This window comes from Vicugna pacos, chromosome 6 (genome assembly GCF_048564905.1).
Source record: "Vicugna pacos chromosome 6, VicPac4, whole genome shotgun sequence".
Classification (NCBI taxonomy): Eukaryota; Metazoa; Chordata; class Mammalia; order Artiodactyla; family Camelidae; genus Vicugna; species Vicugna pacos.
This window is the reverse complement of record NC_132992.1, coordinates 85,251,998-85,273,959: the sequence shown is the minus strand read 5'-3', so window position 1 is coordinate 85,273,959 and position 21,962 is coordinate 85,251,998. Positions and strand designations below refer to the sequence as shown.

The 21,962-nt window shown below is 51.0% G+C and overlaps 2 protein-coding genes across 2 annotated transcripts in view; one reads left to right on the top strand and one right to left on the bottom strand.

Moving 5' to 3' along the window:
• LGMN (legumain) overlaps positions 1 to 9,299 on the top strand; it is a 31,059-nt gene extending 21,760 nt beyond the window's left edge. The window contains exons 6-14 of the mRNA XM_006208217.4: positions 135 to 210; positions 707 to 769; positions 1,539 to 1,605; positions 2,448 to 2,566; positions 2,653 to 2,742; positions 4,454 to 4,654; positions 6,516 to 6,686; positions 8,428 to 8,495; positions 8,738 to 9,299. Of these exons, the coding sequence (XP_006208279.2) occupies positions 135 to 210; positions 707 to 769; positions 1,539 to 1,605; positions 2,448 to 2,566; positions 2,653 to 2,742; positions 4,454 to 4,654; positions 6,516 to 6,686; positions 8,428 to 8,495; positions 8,738 to 8,780 (898 nt within the window). The 3' untranslated portion in view covers positions 8,781 to 9,299. The remainder of the gene's footprint in view (positions 1 to 134; positions 211 to 706; positions 770 to 1,538; positions 1,606 to 2,447; positions 2,567 to 2,652; positions 2,743 to 4,453; positions 4,655 to 6,515; positions 6,687 to 8,427; positions 8,496 to 8,737) is intronic.
• Positions 9,300 to 17,143: 7,844 nt separating this feature from the next.
• RIN3 (Ras and Rab interactor 3) overlaps positions 17,144 to 21,962 on the bottom strand; it is a 103,649-nt gene continuing 98,830 nt past the window's right edge. The window contains exons 9-10 of the mRNA XM_072963624.1: positions 21,177 to 21,340; positions 17,144 to 18,289 (exon numbers count right to left, since the gene is read on the bottom strand). Coding sequence (XP_072819725.1) covers positions 17,969 to 18,289; positions 21,177 to 21,340 — 485 coding nt within the window. The 3' untranslated portion in view covers positions 17,144 to 17,968. The remainder of the gene's footprint in view (positions 18,290 to 21,176; positions 21,341 to 21,962) is intronic.

The window sequence follows — 21,962 nt, the reverse complement described above, 5'->3', positions numbered from 1 at the left end:
GTTCCTGGTTGGGGGACTGTAATCCTCAGACCTCTCCTTAGTTTTTTGATTGGGGTGACTTTTCAGAGAAACAGAAGTAGAAATAGAGAATGGCTGACTTCGAATCTCATTCCCATCTGTGTGTCTCTTGGCAGTGGCCCCCGGGACCACGTGTTCGTTTACTTCACTGATCACGGAGCTGCTGGAATACTGGTTTTTCCTAACGATGATGTGAGTTTTTCTTACTGTTTTAAAGACAAGCTGGGAGAATGGGAAACAAAACCTCTGTGTTGACAGTACGCCCATGACATGTGTTCCTCACGTCCTGCCAGGGCGGGTCTGTGTGTGGCTCTTGAGTGTGGGGACACATCTAGCAGCTTGAAATCTATCCAAAGGCACCTCTTCCAGCAAGTTTTCTCCGCATGTCTCCTCACGTGACAGCATCAGTAGCTGTCCCTGAACTTGGGTGCACTGCACGAGACGTAGTCATAGAACACGGTCCCTGAGTGCTCTGGACAGAGTGACGAGGAAGCACATCCTCTTCCCCTTTTTAATATGTGAATAAACCCCCTGATGATGTTCCGGGATAACGCTGTTCACCATGATTATCTCTAAGGACTGGTAAATAAGAATGTATGAAGCATCACTGGGACTTTGTTAGTGGCTTATCCAGCAAATGGTTTCTGTTGATGGGTTTGGTCTGAATGTCCATATTCTTACCTTGCAGCTCCACGTAAAGGACCTGAATGAGACCATCTATTACATGTATGAACATAAAATGTACCAAAAGGTAACGTCAGTGCTTGGGGCGGCCTTGGCGGGGGAGCATGAGGAAGGCAGCGGAAGCAGGGCCCACAGTTCCTCGACTGGCCTCCTAACTCTGGATTGGCTGTGTTTTCTGGAAAGCGTGTCCTTTCAATCAGTCTTGACCTCCGGTTTCCTAGGATTCACTTTTTGTGATTCTACAGCTGTAGCTGTTAGATGAGAACCACTGGCCAGCTTGTTAAAACACAGTGTGCCTCCCACCCCCGAATTTGACTCAGCAGTTCTGGGGAGAGGCCGGAAGGCTTGCCTTTCTGAGTTTCCAGGAGATGCAGATGCTGCTGGTCTGGGGCCACACTCTGAGGACCACTGTTTCCAGGGCTGCCACCCATTTGGGGCAGTTGGGGAGGAAAGTCTTATTTTCACGTTGGCCCTCTCTTGCCCTGGTAGCACACTGTAGAGAATCTGCAGAGCTTGGGTGTGTACGTGACAGTGATGTGTGTTGCTGTTGGAAACTGCCCCCTGCATTGGATGGCAGGGCGGTTTTCCTTAGCATCATCTGTGGCTCCATTTTCTCTGCGTTATTTCAGCTAATGGGTCGTTTTATTCTGTAAGCATGCATAAATTCGAGTCCGTCTGGTTTGTAGACAGCAGCTTCTTATAGCAGAGGTGTCTCCCAAAAGCAAAAGTGAAAGACTCTTAAGAAATGGGTCAGGAGGGTGGACAGAGCCCAAGGGGCGTTTGTGAGAGGTCTGTGCCTGGCCGGTGTGAGTTCACCTGTCTTGTTTGCCTCCCAGATGGTGTTTTATATTGAAGCCTGTGAGTCTGGGTCCATGATGAGACACCTGCCTCCCAACATCAATGGTAGGTGGTGGGGGCACCGGCCCCTGAGTGAGCACCTTGCTAAGTGGTGCAGTCAGACATTCTCCGATTCTGCTGATGGGAAGAACCAAGTGTCTTACATAAACCGGGTCCTGGAGCAGCTGGTGCCCGGAAGTAGGGAGGTGCCTGTGGGCAGCTCTGGGCTTCTACTCCTGGAGGATTAGACGTCAGGGAATGAAGTGATGTTGAGCTCTGGTGTGAGCTCCACGGTGCTCTTCTGGGTTCCAGTAAAGCTATTTAAGTCCCAAATCACAATCTTTGGACCTCAGGCCTTTGCAATATGTTGCTTGTTGGCTCTCTGATCTAGGGCAGGTGACTTATCCTCTTAACCCTCAGTCATCCCCATCTGTAAAATGGGGATAAAGATAAAGTCTGTTGGGGGAGTTATGCTTTAAGCAATGACATTTGTCCAGCGCAGTTCTGAGCCCATGGGAGCGCAGTAGTAAATGGTGGCTATTTCATATGTTCAGTCAACCTAAGTGTTTCTTTAATAAATGTTGACTTTCTCTGGAAATGAAACTAGGCACCTACCCTTCAAGTTTCCAGAGCTATTAAAAGCTTTCAGCATTGTTCCAAAACAGCTGGATGTCCTAATAAGCGTGCGTGCTCATTGCTGCAGGACGTGTGTGTCAGCTGGCTTCTTTCTTCCACATTTAATTCTAGATGAGTTATTGTAACTGAGTCAACAGGGCTGGATACAGTAAGGTCTCCCTGCCCTGTCTGAGTTGATTACACTAGGAAAGGAGGAGAAACTCAAAATCCAAGTGAACCTGCAAACGGCCGAGAAGAAAACATGACAGAAAGGTGTCTTTGATTGATTGTAGTTTATGCAACGACTGCCGCCAACCCGGAGGAGTCGTCCTACGCCTGTTACTATGACGAGGAGAGGTCCACGTACCTGGGGGACTGGTACAGCGTCAACTGGATGGAAGACTCGGACGAGGTGAGCTTTCGGGGGGCCGGCTGTCCAGTCAAGGCTTAGCTGTCAGCTGTGATCGTCGAAGGACTCGAATGTTTCCATTTTTGCAGGAGGATCTGAACAAAGAGAGCCTCCACAAGCAGTACCAGCTGGTAAAATCCCACACCAACACCAGCCACGTCATGCAGTATGGAAACAAGGTGAGCAGGGGTGCCTCACACTCCTGAAGATTCCTCGAGTCCCAGGCCAACTCGCCTGGAACGCTGATCTGGTGAAGAGAAACGAGATCCCTCCGGGCGAGGAGTGGCTGAGGCAGGGATGGCTCTGCCGCTCACGGCCGCTTCATGTTGGAGATTCTGCCCAGGTTTTGGAATCAGATTTCCTAGGGTCAAGCTCACAAAGTTGTGAGACTTTGGGCCACCTACTTGACTGCTCAGAATCTCTGTTTCCTCCTTGGTCAAAGCCCAAGCGCGCAGGGTAGTCGGGAGGATTAAAGACGGTGGTGCACCACCGCCACTGCAGGGGGCCTGGCCCACAGGGAGAGGTTGCTGAACTGAAAGCTGCTCCTGCGAGTTTCCTGGCTTTGCCCCATAGAGCCCCGCACCCTGGATCCTCTGGGGTCCAGAATCCCTGCAGGTACAGGGTGTTACCTTGACCCTTTGGCTATGAATTACAGACCTTTATCCCCTCCAGCTAGGTACACTAGGTCAGTCCATCAGGGCTGTCCAGGCATAGGTCACAGCAGGTGGCTGCTGAAGGCTTGGGCCTTAGGTGTCACCCCTGGGGCTCACCTTTGTGACATGCAGAGGAGGTGATTGGTGGTGCACGCCAGCTTCCAGTTGTCCATGTGACCAGACACCATCCACAGTGAGGTGGCCTGCCCCATCTGAGAGCTTGCCCGCTGAGGTCTGTTCCTTTGATGCAAGCATTGGCCTTCTAGAAGACTGGTGAGCTAGCCAGTCCAGCTGTCACCTGCAGCTCTTCACCGCCAGAGTGTGGACTGGAGGGCCTGTGAGCCAGCGGGGCAGTCACAGGCCACGAGTGCGCTCGGGAGGCCAGGATACTGTGGACCTGGTCAGGCTTTTGAGAGCGGGTAGTGGAGGGACAGAGCAGAGAAAAGGCTGAGGAAGGTACCTCGGAGGAGGCAGGGTCAAAGGTGGCACTGCCCTGGCTTTGTGGGGGGAGCAGAGGGAGGGGGTACCCAGCAACAGCTCTTCTGCTCTGGGCCTTCTGTTCTGCTTAAAACGTCCTCAGCATTAGCCATTTCCAGTCTTGGTTGAGGTGTGAAGGATCTTTTCTAAATGTTATGCTTCTAAATATACTTGTGGGTATTTTGTTTTAGAGCTATTTTTAGATCAGTGTTCCTGGTTTAGGAACATGATTGCTCATAGTATTTCTTTTCCGGTCATCGGGATCAGCCTGTAGTGACCCCTGTGGGCAAACAGAGCCAGGCAGCCAGGCCTGCTTGTGAAGCCCTGATGCCGGGTGTCCGCCCAGCCTCTCCGCAGCTTTAGGTCTGCCTGTCTCAGTGGACCCAGACCTCAGCTCTGACCTGGACAGATGCTCTGCACCTTCCTTTTGCTAGTTAGTAGGGGCGGGCAGGTGAGCTTGGTGGGGTGAGCACAGCCCACGGTCACCATTGGCTGAAAGGACTCTGGTCCAAGCTCAGGGGAACTGAGAAGCGGTTCTGCTGCTAAGGATGCCCGGCTTCTTGGAAGTTCATCACCGGTGGATTTCAGGTGCTCAAGTGTGGTGCCTCGCCTGTTGCTGAGGGCCGAGCATGTGCTTTCAGGCTGCGGCTGTGACCCTTCAGTGGTCTCGAAACCACGTAGGGTGAACTATGAACTCCAAGAGTACATCTGCTCTTCCTGCTAACCATCTCTCTCTCATTCTCTCTCTCTCCCTCCTCAGTCCATCTCTACCATGAAGTTGATACAGTTTCAGGGTCTGAAACACAAAGCTAGTTCTCCCATCTCCCTGCCCCCAGTCAAACACCTTGACCTCACGCCCAGCCCCGAGGTGCCTCTCACCATCATGAAAAGGAAACTGATGAACACCAACGATCTGCGGGAGTCCAGGCGTCTCGTCGAGGAGATAGACAGGCATCTGGAGGTAAGTGGCGGCCAGGCTCCGGCTCCGGCTCCCAGTCTCACGGGCAGCATGCTGGAGCCCTGTCTTTGCCTCCTGACCATTATTCCTCATTGGTTGGAGCCTGGTGACAGAGCTTTGGGGTCACTTCCTGCCACACGGAAGTATGTGGGGAAGGAAACTGGCCTTTGTACTCTCTGAAAAGTGGAAGTGAGTGAGCAGGGAAGTGGCCAGCTTCATTCTTCATTGGTAAATTGGCCTTGACCCCTTTGGAAGCAGGGAGCAAAGGAAGGAGGCCTGTCCCTCCCCATCTCATGCCAAGGAGCCACGGCATGTGGGTGTTCCTTCTTTTACACCTAGTTGCTTGGAAGACATTTTTTGTAAGAATTTTTTTTAATTGAGGTATAGTCAGTTTACAGTGTTGTATCAATTTAGAAGACATTTTTGTTTTGCTGCTTGGTGAGTTTTTTTTTTTAATCCAGTCCACAAAAAATTTCTGCTGCCTTAGGAAAGAAATATAGTTACCGCCCCAAGTTCTTCCTAAAATGCTTGAGGAATCTTTTATGATGACTGGGTTGTTTTCTGCACTTAGCAGTTTCTTTGGAACTGGCCGAATTTCTTTTCAAATTCTAGCTGTGTGGGTAGAACCACCAAGCGTGTACTCACGGGATGCTGGGCAGAGACTGAGTGTCCCTCCCAACAGAGCCAGCTTCTGTCCCCCTCATCAGCACAGCACGGGGACTGCTGTGCCTGGATACAGCCTGACTTTTCTAGGAAAGAAAAAATGTCTATGTGATCTGTTTTGAAGTCATACACCTAATAATCCTGATGGTACTCCATATGTGGTATATTAATCTTTTTTTGCTGTTGGTATCAGTGTAATACAGCAGTCCTCATACTTTTTATTCTTGGACCTCTTGACACTCTTAAAATGATTGTTTCCAAAGAGTTTTTGTTTATGTGAGTTATATCAATATTTACTGCATCAAATGAACAGTGAGATTTTAAAAGTGCTAGAAATGATAATAAACCCATTTTATGTGAATGTACTTTTTATGAAAAATAACCATTTTCTGAAATAAAAGCACTTTGGGTGAGAAGAGTGGCATCACTGCATTTTTGCAAATCTCTTTTCTGCCCAGCGTAATAGGAGACAGCTGGATCCTTGTACCTGCATCTGTATTCACTCTCTTGGGCTCTGTTTTTCTGGCTGAAGTATATGAAGAAAATGCAGCCTTGCACAGAGACATAGTCAGGAAAGGAAGGACATCATGGAGCCCTTGAAAGATCTGAGAGGCTCCGCATTGAGGACCCCCACCGTCCTGGACCACGCGTTGAGAACCGTTGGTCTCACACACAGTGGGCAGGGAGGCTTTGCTGCATTCAGACACGAGCGAAACAGACCCTGGCTGGGGAGCGGGAGGATTCGATTGTAGGTTTTGGTTGATGTGGAAGAATTTTCCTCCTTATGATGCTGGTTTTCATTATCTGGGAAGAAAATGATGCCCCCTTTTGTGTCCTTCTGTCTGAGCACTTGGTTTCTGGGATGGGCAAAGGTGCCTGTGAACACACACCACTTACGAGACAACAGTCTACTTGTCTGCTTTGGGGCACAATTTCTACACCACCCCCTCTTCCTCAGACTGAGCCAACCTGCTCTTCAGGTACTGAGATTTAAACGTTTCCTTCATGCCAGAAGAGCCCTAAAAAGCAAGGTACTTGTGAAGGTTTCCGGCTGTAGCAGAAGCCTTTTGTGCGCATCTGTTGGCATCTGTTTTAACCTCTCTGGTGGGGGCTGTGTGAAGAGAAGCTTCCACCCCGTCCAGGGTTCCAAGAGAGACTGCGGTAAGGAAGATACATTTCAAAAAGATGCGTTTCTTTGCAGGCCAGGCACGTTATTGAGAAGTCAGTGCGAAAGATTGCCTCCTTGATCTCGGGGTCAGACGCCGAGGGGGACAGGCTCCTGTCCCAGAGAGCCCTGCTCATGGCGCACGACTGCTACCAGGCGGCCGTGTCACACTTCCGCACACACTGCTTCAACTGGCACTCTCCTACGGTAAGCACAGACCCCTGGGGCTGCCGGCCTCTGCACCCTGCCTTCCCTGGGCCAATGAACTTGGCCTTTCTCTGCGTCTTTAACCCCAAATCAGAATCAGTATCATCCACTGGGAATCACAGTGGAATGCATTGCCTTGTGAAAGGTTACATCCAGGCTAATCCAGGCTAAGGAAATAACAGGCCAGTTCGTTGGCCTTCGGTGGGGACGTGAGAGGAGGAAGGTTGTCCTGATTCACTGACCCGAAGTCCAGTCCCAGATACTCTTAACTGTCCCAGGGGATGCGAGAGCTTACCAGTCAGTCATAGGTGGTTCAACTCCCACTTCTACTGGACTTGAAGGGGAGTTCCTTCTCTTCACATTGTGCTGTCCCTGCCACACCCCCTCCCGCACCCCTACCCCTCACACCAGCCACACAGGTTTTCTCCCTTTTGGGTCTGTCCCTCCCAAAGGTTTATTGTTGACATCAGGCCCTGGCCTATGGAGAAGAAAGTCCCAAATTTCTGCAGATTGTAGAATGTCAGGGTTGAAAGTTACCTAAAAAGTCTTCGTTCTGGTCAGTAGTATGTGATGCTGGTTTTTACAGATTGTGGAATGACAGGGTTGGAAGGTACCTAAAAGCCTCCTTTCTGGTCAGTAGTGTGTGATGCTTGGATCCTTCTGGGGAACGGGTTAGCAAACTGGCCCGCAGGCCAATTCCTGCCCACAGTTTTTTACAAATAAAGTTTTATGCTCTACTCAGTCACGTTGTCTCTGGCTGCTTTCACGCTGCAGCAGAGTTAAGTATTTCCTACAGCCCCTGAAACCCAAAAGATTTACTCTCTGGTCCTTAAAAGAAAATGTTTGTCAAGGGCTGCTTTAGACCTCTGCTCTCCGATATGGTAGTCATCAGCCTCATGTGGCTACTTAAACTTGAATTTAAATTAATTAAAACAAAATGTAAAATTTTGTTCCTTAGCCACAGTAGCCACATTTCAAGTATTCAGTAGCCACCTGTGGTTAGTGGCTCCCGAATTAAGAATGGAATGCTTTCATCGTTGCAGACAGTTGTCTCTGGGCTGTGATGTGCACTCTAGGGTGACACTCAGATACTTCCAGGGATGGAGTGCTGGGCACTGGGAGGTAGCTCTCCACTATTAAGAAGCTCTCAATTTTATTTTTCACTTATTTAACAAAATATTCTTTAATAATTTAAAATTTCCTATTTATTTAATTAATACTTTATCCTCTGGTGTTACGTTTTTGCCCTCTGGAATCACAGAAAGTAAGTCTCTCCTTTCTTCCTCATGAGAGTTCTCAGATTCTTTTGAAGTGTTTTCAAGGTAAACATCCCCAGTTATTTTGGTCTTGTCAGTTGCCATCTGGTTTCGCATTCACTTACCATCTGTCTCCCTCACCACTGTGTCCCAGAACCAAAAGCCAGGCTGCCAAGGGCGGTCCTTGCTGACAGAGAGGAGCTGGGCCTGGGGATTCTAAATCAGGAGTCCAGGCCCGAGGCTGAGAGTGCTGTAGAAAGCCTGCAACCTCCCTGCACTGGTCCACTTTTCTTGGGAGATGGTCCAGAAATCTCACCGGATTATCCAGAGAGAGAGGGGGGATCCTGACCCAATAAAGGCTGAGAACCACTGGTCTAGATGCTCTCTGTCTGTGACCACAGAGGCAGGACAGTCCTAAGTTAGGAATTGATTGTGTGATGAAATGATGGTGTTTGATCGTGTCTTTTTGGTTTGTTTTCCTCCAGTACGAGTATGCTTTGAGACATTTGTACGTGCTGGTCAACCTTTGCGAAAACCCTTATCCGATTGACAGGTGAGTCAGCACCTGGCGTTTGAAGGGCCGGTGTCTCTCTAAAAGCAGAAGGCCGCAGTTTTGCTTCTGCCGGCTGCTCCCTCCCACTGTGGCGGAGTCCCGAACAGATGCCCCCCCCAGGGATCATCACCCGGTGGGTCTGTCACGTGTGACTCCCTGTTGCATCTTGGGTTCTTTGTGTCTTCATTTCTTCAGAGTTGACAACTTCGGGTTCACTCACTTCTTCTTTCCGTTTCTTACAGAATAAAATTGTCCATGAACAAGGTGTGCCTTGGTTACTACTGAAACACTGCCTACTTGGCGCTTTTCCAAATATGAACACTGTCCCTTAGAATGTGTTCTAATCAGAGACTGAAGAGGTGGAGCCAGAGGGAAACTCACCTGGCCTGGTGCTGCGGGCCATCCCGGCGCTGCAGTCAGACCTCTCCGGGGTCACACTGCAGGCCTCTCCCCAGACGGCTTGCTCCCCTTTACCTATGTCCTCAGCTCCTACTGATCCTGTGTGATCCTCTGAAAAAAACCCACAGATCTGGGTGGCTAAAGCTCTGTGTTGAGAAAGGCATATTGGCTTTTTCAGAGGGTTTTTAAGGAGCAGGAAGTTCACTGGAGCTTCTGTAGCCAGTAAGTCTTTGTTCTGAGGAATTTGAAGCCGGAACCTCTGAAGTCTTCACAATGATTTTATTGAAGAGGAATATAAACTTCAAATGGGAAACTATTTTTTAGAAAATAGTATAATTTTTGATTGCTTTTGTATTTTATTTTGCAATAATGGACAAGTCTAAAAAATAAAGATTTATAACTGAATATGAGTATTAATTTTAGGTCCCCGACTTTGTAGCTGATGCTCCTGGCCCCTCTGGTGGGGCCCACTCCTATCTGTCTGGCTTTTCCAGCCTCCCCGCCTTGATCTCCTCCTGCCACTGGCCCTGCTCCCTGGCCCTCCCTGGACTTGTCAGCCTCCTGTGCCTTTGCTGCTTGCCCTGGAGTGCCTTTTCCTCCATCTGACACATCTCAAGGTGTACCAGAAAGTGCCCTTTCTTCTGCAGCATCTTCCTCTCCCACCCACCCCAACTCCCCTCTCCTCTGTCGGCACCTGCATTTTCTTTGGGTCTCCCACAGTACATGTCGGGTCTGCCCTTACACCCAGCACGGGTGGGAGCTTGTCTGAGCCCCTCTGAGGGCAAAGGCTGCCTGTCTTAACTTTGTTTTCCTTGGCCCTGTGCCCCATATGGGGAGGTGCTCCCCATGGGTTTGTGGAAGATGTTTAAAAGTAACACTAACTCTGTCTGTGCAATGGAATATTATACAGTAATAAAAAGGATGAAACACTGATACAGCTACTGCATTCAGCCAAGGGAAAGGAGCCAGTCCCCAAAGACCACATTTTCTATGATTCCATTTGTATCTAATGTCCAGAATCAGCAAATGTATAGAAACAGGAAGTCAATGGGTAGTCCCAGGAATGGGGGAGAGAGGGAAGTGGGGAAACAGTGACTGCTAATGGGGAGGAGGGTTCTTTTGGGGTGATGAAATGTTCTGAAACTGATTGTGATGATGGTTGTATGACTCTGAATGTACTGAAAACCATTGAATTGTATACATCAAATAGAATTATGTGGTTTGCTAATCATATTTCAATATTTGCTAATCAATATTTCAAATTTCAATAAATTTTTAAAAAACACAAGCCATATAGCTAGATGGCTGTTTAGATAGCTAGAGATAAAGCAAAGAGATAAAAAGGAAGACTAACTAAACTGCGACCACCTGTCTATAGAGTGAAACCTGTCTTACTTAGCAACGACTGATGCCTTTAAAATTTGGAGGTACCAACTGGAAGTTGAGATACTGGCTAATAGGATTACATCTGTTACAAATTCAAGGGTGATATTTTGTTTCTAATGGGCCCATTTTTAATCAGATTATCCTTTCTCTGTGAGGTTGTCCTAATAGAGCCAATCCTGTGACCAGGATAAAGAACTCTTACGGTCCTACAGATTTGGCAGGGGGCTTTAAGGTTTTAAGTAACAAGTACAAGAAGCATCCTGTGTGTGTGTGTTTATCACTAATGCTCAAGAGCGGCAGCCCTGAGGGCCAGCTGATGTTCAAAGAAATACTAAAAAGTAGAATTTGTAAAAGGAGTCTCTTAAAAGTTCTCAAGATTCACATCGTAAAAAAATCTGTTCTTCTATTTTCTAGAAGTGTTAACTGCCCTTGTTACCCTGCTCCTCTTTTTATTTGTCCTCCCAGTGGAGCAAAAGTACACTTAACTATTTAACAAGTACAGAAACTTGAATGTTCATGGTTCTAAAGGTTGAAAGCAGCTTGTTCATTTCTCAAATAAATGACAGTTTCAGAAGTCACACTGCCTTGACTTTTTTCCTCTTCATCTGGTTCAAAGGCCTCCAGCAGAAATGACTTTCCATCCCTCACATTAAGCTATTTTCTATTAGATTTCTGACAAGGGTGACCTTTCTATGTGTGTCACACCTTGGACCAGCATTTTTTTTTTCTAGTTCTGTCCAAAATGTACAAACATGTTTTTCTGGCACCAGAGGTACGCAGAACTGAAACCTTCAAAGAAAACATGGCCAACCCCTTTCCTTCCGAGAAATCCCAAATGTCAGTTTATATTCATCAAGAATCCCCTTTCTACATAGTTACACACATATATACGAATTACACTTTTTTTACCTTTTTGTTATAAAATAAAAACATAGAGGACCATACAAAGCAAGTGTAATGAATTATACAGTCACTACCACCCAGGTCAAGAAATAGAATTTTACCAGCAGTGTTAGGCAAGATTCCTCTAGAGAAACAGAGCCCAGAGGGTGTGTGTGTGTGTGTGTGTGTGTTTGTGTATAGAGAGAGCGAGCCCAGGGTGTATGTGTGTGTCTCTGTCTGTATATGTATATATACATAATATTTATCTGAATAAATATTATAATTATCTGAAGGAATTGGTTCACACAATTTTGGAGGTCTGGTAAGTCCAGAATTGTAGGTTGGAGACCAAGGGAGGAGTTGGAGAGTCCAAAGGCTGCCTGCTGGCAGAATCCCTTCTTGCTCAGGGGTGGTGGGTCTTTGTTCTCTTAAGGCCTTCAACTGATTGGACAAGGCCCACCCACAGTATGGAGGGCAGTCTGCTTTGCTCAAAGTCTATACTCATTTAAATGTTAATGTCATCCAAAACAATCCTTCACAACAACATCCAGAAGATATACTTGACTAGATATCTGGGCACTGTGGCCCAGCCAAACTGACACATAAAATTAGCCATCATACCAGCCACACTAGAAGCCCCTGCTTGTGCTCCATCTCAGTCACAGTACCTCCACCAAAAAAGTAACCACTCTGCTTGTGTTCTTTGTGGTTTTAGCACAAGTGTACATCCCTGGATACATTTAGTCTTGCACACACACACACAAAATGGTGTCTTTTCAATCTCCTTTATTCTGTAAGTTTCCTCCTCATCTTTCCCCCCCCCCCCTTTCCAATTTCTGCTGAAGAGCCCAGGCTGTTGCTCTGTGGAGCTTCTCAGTCTGGACTTTGCTGATCATGTACTCAAGCGGCCATTCACTATGTTTTTCTGGCACCCAGTTCTCTTATAGATCAGCAGCTAGATCCAGGGGATTTACACATGGCTAATGGGTTTCAAGCCATTGCACTTCTGTATTGAAGCTCAAATGGTTCATTTTTGTCTGATGGAATCTTCCAGGTGGACTCCCAAGCCCTTTTGACATGACCTTAGGAAACTTCCATAGCTTCCTTCCTATCTGGTCTATCAAGATGTTTCACTCTACATTTCCTGTCCCAAAGCTGGGATCAAATTTCTCCAGGGAACTCTGGTTTCTTTTCATGAGAAATAGGATTTCAATACAGCAATCTAAGTGCTAAGAGAGCTCGTGGCTGCTGCCTCCTGTCTGGCCCTCCTCCAAGTCTGCTCTACGTGGTGGAGAATTTCCAGACTCCCCGTGCTGCCAGCCAGGACCACTCAGGGCCTGGCCCAGCTGCCCTTTGGCCTCACCTCCCACTGTTCCTGGCCTCGGGGCTTCATGCTCCAGCCATCTAGAGTGACCACTGGCCCTGCTTACAGCACACTCCTATTTCACTTTTCTTTGATTTTTTTCACTTTCATCTTCCTTGTCAAAAACTGTCAAGAGTCAGAGAGTTTACCCCACCTGCATGTTAACAAGGTCACCTGCCACAGTTTCACGGGTGCTGGCAGGAGAGACGAGACTCTTGGGACGGAGATGAGAGACTTCGTTTCTTCCGGTACCCAGTGCCTGAGTTTCATGCTTTGACTCCCTCTGCCTGCTGAGTGCCCCGAGGGGGACGCAGGGGTGGGCCCTGCTGGATGCTGTGCACACAGTGGGGTCTGGGTCAGGCTGAGAAACCTCGAGCTTAGGAAGAAGAAGGCTGTGAGCAAACCTGTCCAGGTTTTGCCCTGGGGGAGACACTTATCTCCCAAGGTAAGAGCCATCATTTTAGTCTCTTAAGGAAAAATGCTGCCCTCTTTCCAGGAGGGAGAAACTGTCTTTATCCTCCAAGGCTGTTCAGATACTCTTCAGAAGACAGTGTGGAATAAAAGCTGTCAGTGACTCTTCACCAGACACGCAAGAGACCCATGGAGAATTCCAGAAAGCTTCTTTTCCTGGTCAGCTCCTTATCCTACGACACCCAGCTCTGCAGGGAGCCCTCTGCTTCATCCAAGTGGGTTACATGCCCTCCACTCCCTCAGGCCCCCAGATGTCCCGCTCTGACTGCAGTCACCACACTGGTCACATTAAACTGAAAATCTGTGTCTGGCTCACAGCCCCGGGGTCTGGGATCACCTGTACACCCTAGAGACCATCTGATGCCTTCATGTGGATTTGGAATAGGTGTCCCTTTCTCTGGGTGGACACATCCCTGTACCAGGCTGCAGGCTTGACAAGTGGAGCCCAGACTGAATGTCAACCCCATTTGTCCCATCAGCCATGCACCCTGGGCAGTGAACAACCTCCCTGCCCTGATGTGCCAGACCTGAATTTCCCTTTTCCGAAAGAGCTGAAGCTTCGCCTGCCCACCCCCACCCAGGAGCTGCCGTGATCCCTGAGACAAGCCTGGGAAACCAGGGCGTAAGCCTTCTTGCGTGAGGAAAGGGGAACCCGAGGCACCAAGATGTTGGGCATCTTGCTGAGGGTTCGCAGCTGGCCTGGAGCCCCTGACGGGGAACTGAAGTTCCTCCCACCCTCCTGCTGAGCAGCTTTTCTGACTTTGAAGCCAGACTTCGGAGTTCCCTTTTGGCTGAGGACTCCATCTGCATCTGCGTCAGTGGCAGCTGCAGAGAGATGATTCCTGGAGGGCATTCCTGGGAAACGGATGTCTTCCAGCAAATAGCTTGACAGCTGGGGAGGAGGGAGAGCCACAGCTGTGAGTCAGCACTTTTCTCCCCAGAGCCCGGCTCCACGTGACCTTCCTGCGAAGGTAGGGCCTGGGTCCTTCCCTGGCTGCTCCCCACTTCCCCCACCGCATATGACCCTGCTGAGCCATCTGTTTCCTGGAGTCTGAGTGCATACACAGCCACCGCATCTGCACACCCATGCCAGCTGCCAGGCCTTCCAGAAACAGCCTCGTGCCCAGTGGGGACGCCAGGCTGGTCTGCGAGTGGGGAAAGGGGAGGTATCTCCACTGAACCAGGGGGACCCTCCCCTCCTCTCTCTGTTCCTCCTCCCTCTCAAGGCCTCTGCTCATCTCTGCCCACCTCCCCCGCTGGCCCGGCCCCGACCCCCAGCAGAAACTTGGTCATGACCTGGGTTCACTGGATACATTACTTTGAGGTGTGGTGAGGTCATCGTGGGCCAGGCATCTGCAGGGCTGGTTTGGGATTTCTCACGATGGATGGGACTTTGCACCCAGCTGTCACTGGTAGGCCGCGGGGATGGAGGAGCAGCAGGGCCTGCGCATGCCCCAGTCTCTCTTCAGAAGAGGGCTTCTCCCAGCATTGCTGGCCCCAGCCCCGGCCTCGGCAGGGGGCCAGTCAGTCAGTCCAGGGGAGAGGGGACAGATGCCAGGGATGAGACAGGGTTGAGCCTCTGTCCTATGTCACAGTCTGTGGTCCTGTCACCCTTGGACACACACATATACAAACATGCGCGCATGCATGCACACATACCCCCATGCACGCACGCCCATGCACACACCTGCACGCACAGTTATGTACTGACCCCTTGCTTGGGGCCTGTGGGGCTCTGGGTCAGGTCAGCTGCCTCACCTGAGTAGGCCTGCCAGGCAAGGCTTATCTGGCTTTGGTTTTCTACAAACGGGTCACTAGGGATGCTATGTGGGTAAAAAAGAGAGCCTGGAATTTGGGGGTAGGTCAGCCCTGAGTTCAGACTTCAAATCTCACTTTGGCCTCTAACCAGCTGGGCAAGTCACTCCCAGTTATGGGCTGAATGGTGCCCCTAACCCCCTGTATCTCAGAATGTGACTATATTTGGAGACAGGGCCTTAACGAGTTAAATAAGGTAAAATGAGGTCACATGGCTGGGTCCTAACCCCATGGCACCTGCCTCCTTATAAGAAGAGGAGAAAACAGGAGGGGTGCTCGGTGCCAGGGAAATGGCCGCCAGGACATGGCGGGAAGGCAGCCAGGAGACACCAGCTCTGATCTGGGACTTCCAGGCTCCAGACTGTGAGAAAATAAATTTCTGTTGTTTAAATTTAAATAGCCCAGTCTGTTTATGGTATTTTGTTAAGGCCTCCTGAGCAGAGTAATTCTCCCCCTTTCTTTGAGTCTCTACATTCTCATCCATAAATGTCTCCCTCAGGGGCTGGCGTGTGGATTAAATAAAGTCACTCAGGGAAGTCGCTAACCAGCGCCAGGCACCCCTGAGGGCTTGGCACACGGGAGACCCTGTTTCTGGACCCTGGATCAGGCCCCCAAACCTCCCTGGGGACAGAGGTGTACAGATGACAGGGATCCAGGTAGCCCCACCCCTCCTGCTCTCTGGCCTCTCTTTTTTTTCTTTTTTCCAATTTTCTCCTTTTTAAAAAAATTATTGAAGTATAATTGACCTATAACATTACATCAGTTTCAGGTGTGCAATATGATAACTCAATGTTTGTATATATTGCAAAATGCTCACCACAATAAATCTAGTTAACACAGAGAATTTCTGTTTTCAGGGAGCTCCTTTCTGGGATGGGGAGCTCACAGCTAAATCAAAAACACCTCAGTGAGCATCGATCAGATTCCTTTTTTTAAACCAGAAGAATGTCAGCTCAATGAACACCTCCAGGAGACAAACGGACACCAAAATCCCAGGACACTTCCTGTCCACGGAGGAAGGGCATGGTCTCCAGATGCTAAAGACCAGCCTCCACAAACAAGGTCCAGGAATGCCCTGAAAACCCTGCTTACTTTCCAGTAAAATGGGTAAAGAGCATTTCTAGCCTCTCTTGCTTGGTGGACCAAAGCATTGACCCCAGGACAGTGAGCCTGGCACACACACACTTGCACAAACACACACATGGTGGTGTTCTTACAGTGGTCGCCTGGTCCCGCTCACTGGCTGGCTCTGTCCCCTTGCTGGGAGCTGGACCCACAGATACCCAATCCACCCCTTGAATTCCAACCCCACCCCAAGAGGGTGCTGGGGTAAACGGATCCCCCTCTGACCTTCCTGGCCAGCCTCAGGCCCAGTGGGAGGCAGTGGGCACCCTGCCTTGCAGGTGGGGGCACCAGGCTGCCTAGTCAGCTCAGCTCAGGGCTGCAGGGAGCACTGGAAGCTCAGGAAGGGGAGAGTGTCTGCATCGGGGGGTGGAGGAGGAAAGGACAACCTGGGATCATGGCTGGCTACCCTCAGCTTCCGAGTATTCGCCTGTTTTCTCATATCTGTGACACCGATCCCCAGCCTGGAAAGTCCTCCAGGGCTGGCTGGTTGGCTGCATCCTGGAGCAATCCCTGCATCTACACAGGGCTGGCTCTGAGCCAGAGTCCGATAGATGTTTGTTGACTGGCTGAATGAGCTGGTTGCTGCCCAGGAGGGTAATTCAGGCAAGTCCAGCAGATGAGCCCTGAGCGCACTGCTCACTGCTGTTCATATCGGGGCTAGATGCAAACTTTGTTTTGTTCTCTGCTGTTTCTCATGGCCTAGAAGAGTATTGAACAGGCCCTCAGCAGACACAGATTTTTAATCAATGCTGAGGACACAGGCACGAATGGTCCAAATCTTGTGGAGAAAGCAGAAGTATCGACAAATGCAATTTGATGAGATCTCTTTTGGGAGAGAGAAGCCCAGGAGGCCATGAGACGTGGACAAGGCCTATTTGGTCAGCCTAAGAATCAGAGAAGGCTTCCTAGAGGAGATGGGCTTTGAAGGATGAGTAGGAGTTTGACCAGGCATATGCTATATGGAATGCTCTTCCTAGAATATACAGAGGCAGAAATGACGGGAACCACAGATGTTGGGAAGGAAGATGACTAGGCTGAGGGGGAGACAGGGGCCAGGGACCTGAGGGCTGAGAGGATGCTGCAGATTCTGTCAAGAGATAGGTCCCTTAGTAGAAAGGAGGTGGTTTTCTGTACCCCACCTGGGAAGAGGGTTAGGCTGTTAGCGGGCAGCCTGCCTGGCTGAGCATGCAGCCTTGAGAAAAGGAGATGCTGTTTTCAAAAGGGTTTTTATTAACCGCTCCCCACAGTGCCTCCTGCCACAAGTGCTGCAGCGCTGGGGTGCACCCGCCAAGGAAAGGGCCTGGTCCATGTCCCCTGTGGCCAAGGCTGGGCTCATCCATGTAGCCAAGAGCCGTCCTCGCCTGGAGGTCCCAGTGTACGTCTGGCTGCTCCTCGAGGGGCTTGGGAGCTGTGGCAGAGGGACTTGGTGCTGGTAGCTGAAGGCAGGCTCCAGTGCAGGGTTGGGGGACCTGTCTCCTCACACACCCTGAGATGCTCTTGAGATGCTGAGTGGGTCCAAAGCATCCCCACTCCATCCTGGGGGGGGGTATGGGAGTAGCTGTGGCCAGGCCAGTGCTCCTGAGGGCAGTTCTGGGGAAAAGAAGCCCTCTCGGGGGAAAGGCCCAGGATCCGGGTGGGGGTGGTATGTGGGGACAGGGGCGAGGCTTGCGTTCTGTTTGCTGTAGCTAGCTGGAAAGTCCCTTCTTGCTCGGAGCCTCAGTTTCCCTTCATGCCTAATGAGGAACTTGGCCTCTCAGGGCTGTGACTCTCCTCCAGGACGCATGCTGGGGGCCACTGATCATGTTGTTTATATAATTGTACTGCCACCACGTGCTCCGTCGGTTGCAAGCACGTGTGGTGTGGGCATTCCTGTTGGGAGTGTGTATGTGTCTAGGTGGGGTCAGATGTGGGGCTCCCACATGTATGAGTGGGTGCAGCTGAGCATGAGCAGGGCTGTGAGGGTGTGAGCCCGGCCTGCCCGCTTCTCCACCGGGATGACTACTGCCATTGGAGGGGCCGCGGGGCCCCGGCCTCACAAAAAGTTGGGCTCCCGAACCACGAGGCAGGGCGGGCCCCCGCTGTCCCCGCCGCCGTCCAGGGGCCGGTACACGAAGTGGAAGTCGCGCTTGGGCTCGCTTCGCAGCAGGTAGCCCTTGATGCGGTGGGGCAGCGCCTCATCGGCCAGCTGGAAGCAGCGCCCGTCGACCAGCACGAAGAGCCGGTAGTCCTGGGGCTGCACCACCTCGAACTTCTCCGCGCACTGAGCGCACAGCGCCTCGGCCGGCGTGTCTGCCCGCGACGCCAGCGTCCGCGACTGCTGCTCGGGCTCCAGGTACGATACGCAGATGAAGTCCTGCGGGGCGAGGCGGAGGAGGCGTGGGTCACCGGCGGGGCCAAGCGTTGTTGTCTCCTCTACCCCAACGCTGAAAGCTTGCACAGGGGTGAGGAGCTGAGTGGCCTTGGGCAAATCCTTTGCCCTCTCTGGGACCCACGCTCCTCTCTATAGAGAGGGGATGGCAGGAGGGGTTGTGAGGCTGGCGGTCGGGGCACCCGCGGCTGACCCCGCTGTGCGACCTCGGGCAAAGCCCTTCCCTCTCTGAGCCTCACTATCAATGGGGCCGATCTTTTGGATGAGCCGGTGGGCTTTGAGTCTCAGCAATGAGTGAGCGCGCCCCCTGGCGGCCAGTCCATGGGCTCGCAGTCATCTATTCATCTGTAACTCTTCTTCCCTGAGTCCTCCTGCATCCCGGGAGCAATGCCCGGCGCGCACGGCAGCATAAATAAAATCAGAGGTGCAGACCCCACCCCCCATACCATGGTTCAGCTGGAGCAGCTAAGGCAGGCAGAACAGTTCAGCCCTTAGGGCTGGAAGAGCTTGGGGGTAACTGGAGGGATGGTGTTCCAAGGAGGAGCAGGCAGGCAGGGAAGCTAGGGGAGAAGCCTTGGTAGAAGGGGCTGGGGAGCTGGGCCTGAAGGATGGAGGCTTTAGACAGTTGGAGAGGTTGCACCTCATGAACTAGGTGCACAGGAGTGAGGTGATGCCTGCGAGGCTGGAGATGGAACACTCACAGCTTCCTCCACCGTCTCAGTCCCTGCCTAGACTTGAATCTGCTCCCACTCACTGTGTAACCTTGACCTCTCTGAGTCTCCATTTCTTCAACTATAAACTGGGGATAACACTAGCCCTTACACCGTGGCTGGGTAGAAGTGGTGTGCACAGGGCTGCCCCCTTGTGGAAGAATGATGACGGTTCAGCCATCTCATGATAAAGGAATGACACTTCAGAGTGGTGATAATCACAGCTACAGAGTGGTGAGAACCTATGAGGCGCCAGGCTCTGGGTCAAGATTCACTGGGATCACTCCTTTCTTCCGGGAGGAGGGGAAGCATAGCCCACTCCCTTGGGTCTTGGTGGCCACGAGTGTTCTCCTTGTCCCCTATTGGGCCTCCCAAGTGCCCTTTACACCTACCGAGGGACCGTCAGGCTCTGGGCTTTCACTCCCAAGGGAGGCATTTAGGGTGTGGGGTGCGGAGGGGGCAGAGGGTGGTGCCCTCCCCAGACCCAGGGATAGTGCTGAGAAGGCTCCTCATCCCAAGCCTCCTCCTGAGCTTTGCCTCCCCAGTGGGAGGCACTGACGCTCTGCCTGGCTCCAAACTGGGAACCCCCGGGATGGAAGCAAGAAGTAAGGAATGCTTGGATCAGGCTTGGACCAACAGTGCCCATATTCCAAGAGTCAGTGGAGGGACAGGTGTGCCAGGAGGCGGTGAGGAGCAGCAGTGTGCTTTAGCTGGCTCTTACCACTCATGCTGGCTCATATCAGTTTGAGAAAGCCAACTGGGTACATCTCTTGCCAACTCCAAGTTCAGTGATGCCAAGTTAGTAGCTTGAAGTTGGCCATGTATTTACACCATGGAAACTGACAGGGGCTTTTTTTTTCCTCCCCAGAGAACCAGTTAATAAACATTGTCAAGACACCATTGATTAGAGGTGAGGGAACATCAACTTGGCAGCCTAGAATATGTACTGGGGAGACAGAGCACAAACGGTCCACAGTCTTCCTGTGCTAATAGAGAAACTGAGCCCCAGAGAGGGTTAGACACTGCTTGGGGTCACATAGCAAGCTAGTACAGAGCTGGGTTCATACCCTGAGCCTCTGGCCTCCCAGGCCTGGGCTCTGTCAGTTACAGAAGGGTAATCTGGAAAGCCAGGAGTGGGGTTCAGGTCCAGTGTACTCTGGGTGCTGGGGAAAGTTGAGTCTTCTGAGCTATTTACAGCTCTGGACTGCAGCCTGGTTCACTGTCCTAACTCCCTCCATTCTGCATACACCCCAGTCCTACTCTGTCCCAGGCTCTGGGCTTAGGGCCCTTGAGACATGCAAGCCGTGGGCTCTGCTCTCTCAGGACGATAGCTTCATACGTAGATGGTTACAATAGTGTGATATATGCTGTGATGGGTGAAGTACCTCCATGAAGCACAGAGGAAGGCACCTAACCCAGGCCATAGGGAATAGGGGGCAGACAGGGGATGTCAGGGAAGGCTTCTCAGAGGAGGGGCCGTTGGAGAAACTGAGGATGGGTAGTGGCTGCCGGTGAAGAAGAGGAGATGGACCTGCATGGGCAGAGGCTAAGCACGAGGAAGTTGAGCCCAGTATGTTCAGGGAATTAATGGTACTGATGTGATGCAGCCTCGAGGTGTGTGGGATAATGGAAGTAGGGGAGGAGGCAGGAGTCTGGCCACCAATGGCTGGAATATTTAGTCTGTATATAGGGAGGTGGGGGAGAATGGGTGGCTGGATTGGAGCGGGGCAGGCTAGGGGCAGGGGGACCCTTGGCAGCTGCTGCATTTGTCCAGGCACCAAAGGGCCTGGCTGTAGATTAGCTCAAGTGCTTCTCAGCTGGGACGACGTACCGTTCCCATCTCCAGCCCTAACAGCCTACCCAGACATCATAGGTGCTAAGGAATCTTGGACAGTAGTCTCATTCCTCCTATCCCTGTCATGTCTGTGCAACTGAAACCCCAATGTCTGGTGATAATTTTCTTGTCTTCACCCCTTAACTTCCACCCCTAACCCGCGACCGGGCACTGGGCTGGACACACACTGGCAGGCGGGAGCTGTTGTCTCTGCCTCATAGCTCCCCTGGGGGCCAGTTGGCGTCTGGATCTTGAGCTGCCGGGCGGGAGGAAAGGAATAGGGGTAAGAGCCCGCCGGCCTCCTCCCACCCTCGGTCCCAGGCATCACCTGCACGGAGGAGCGGGAGGCCCGGGCCTTGTTGAGTGTGCGCCGGCGCTCCCAGCGGTGGATGGAGTCCTGCACCTCCACGCTCAGCTGCCGGGTCACCGTGATCTTGTCGTAGTTCTTAATGTGCTCCAGGGCCCCGTAGGTGGTGGTCAGATAGTAAGAACCTGCGGGGACAAGGGTGTGGAGGCGGAGCTAGAAATGTCTCCGCCCACCCCCAAAGAGAGGGAGCTGGTCCCTGCTCGGCCCGCCCCGCCCACTTCCCCAAGCCCCTCCCAGCCCCGCTGCCCGGAGGCACCTGCAGCGGGTCAATGAGAGCTTCAGCCCCGCGCCCACCGCAGCCTCACAAGCTTTCTTAAGTCCAGCCCGAAGCTGTATGGCCCTGCTCAAAGTTTGTCACTGGCTCCCATTGAGACGGAACGCTTGCTTGTTTTTAAAGCGATTTTTAAAATGCTTTTGAGTTTTAAAATGTAAAGATACAGAAGAAACCGATAACCATGGATGTCTTTAGGGTGTGGAAAAGGGTGCCTTGGAGACACAGGTGGGCGGGAGACTTCTCACTGTATATGTCATATAGATCCTATTTTAAAAACAACTTAAAAATATATGGAGAAAAAATGTAATTATGATTATGCTATTACAATTTTTAAAGATTTAAAGAAAGTAAAAAAATTTGAATTGTTCAATTTCTCCGTTTCTTTTATCTTCTTAAGTTAATTCACATGTATTCTTAATACCTAATGTTTACTAAAGTAACTTAAGCTTCAAGATATTTCAATTTATATGAAG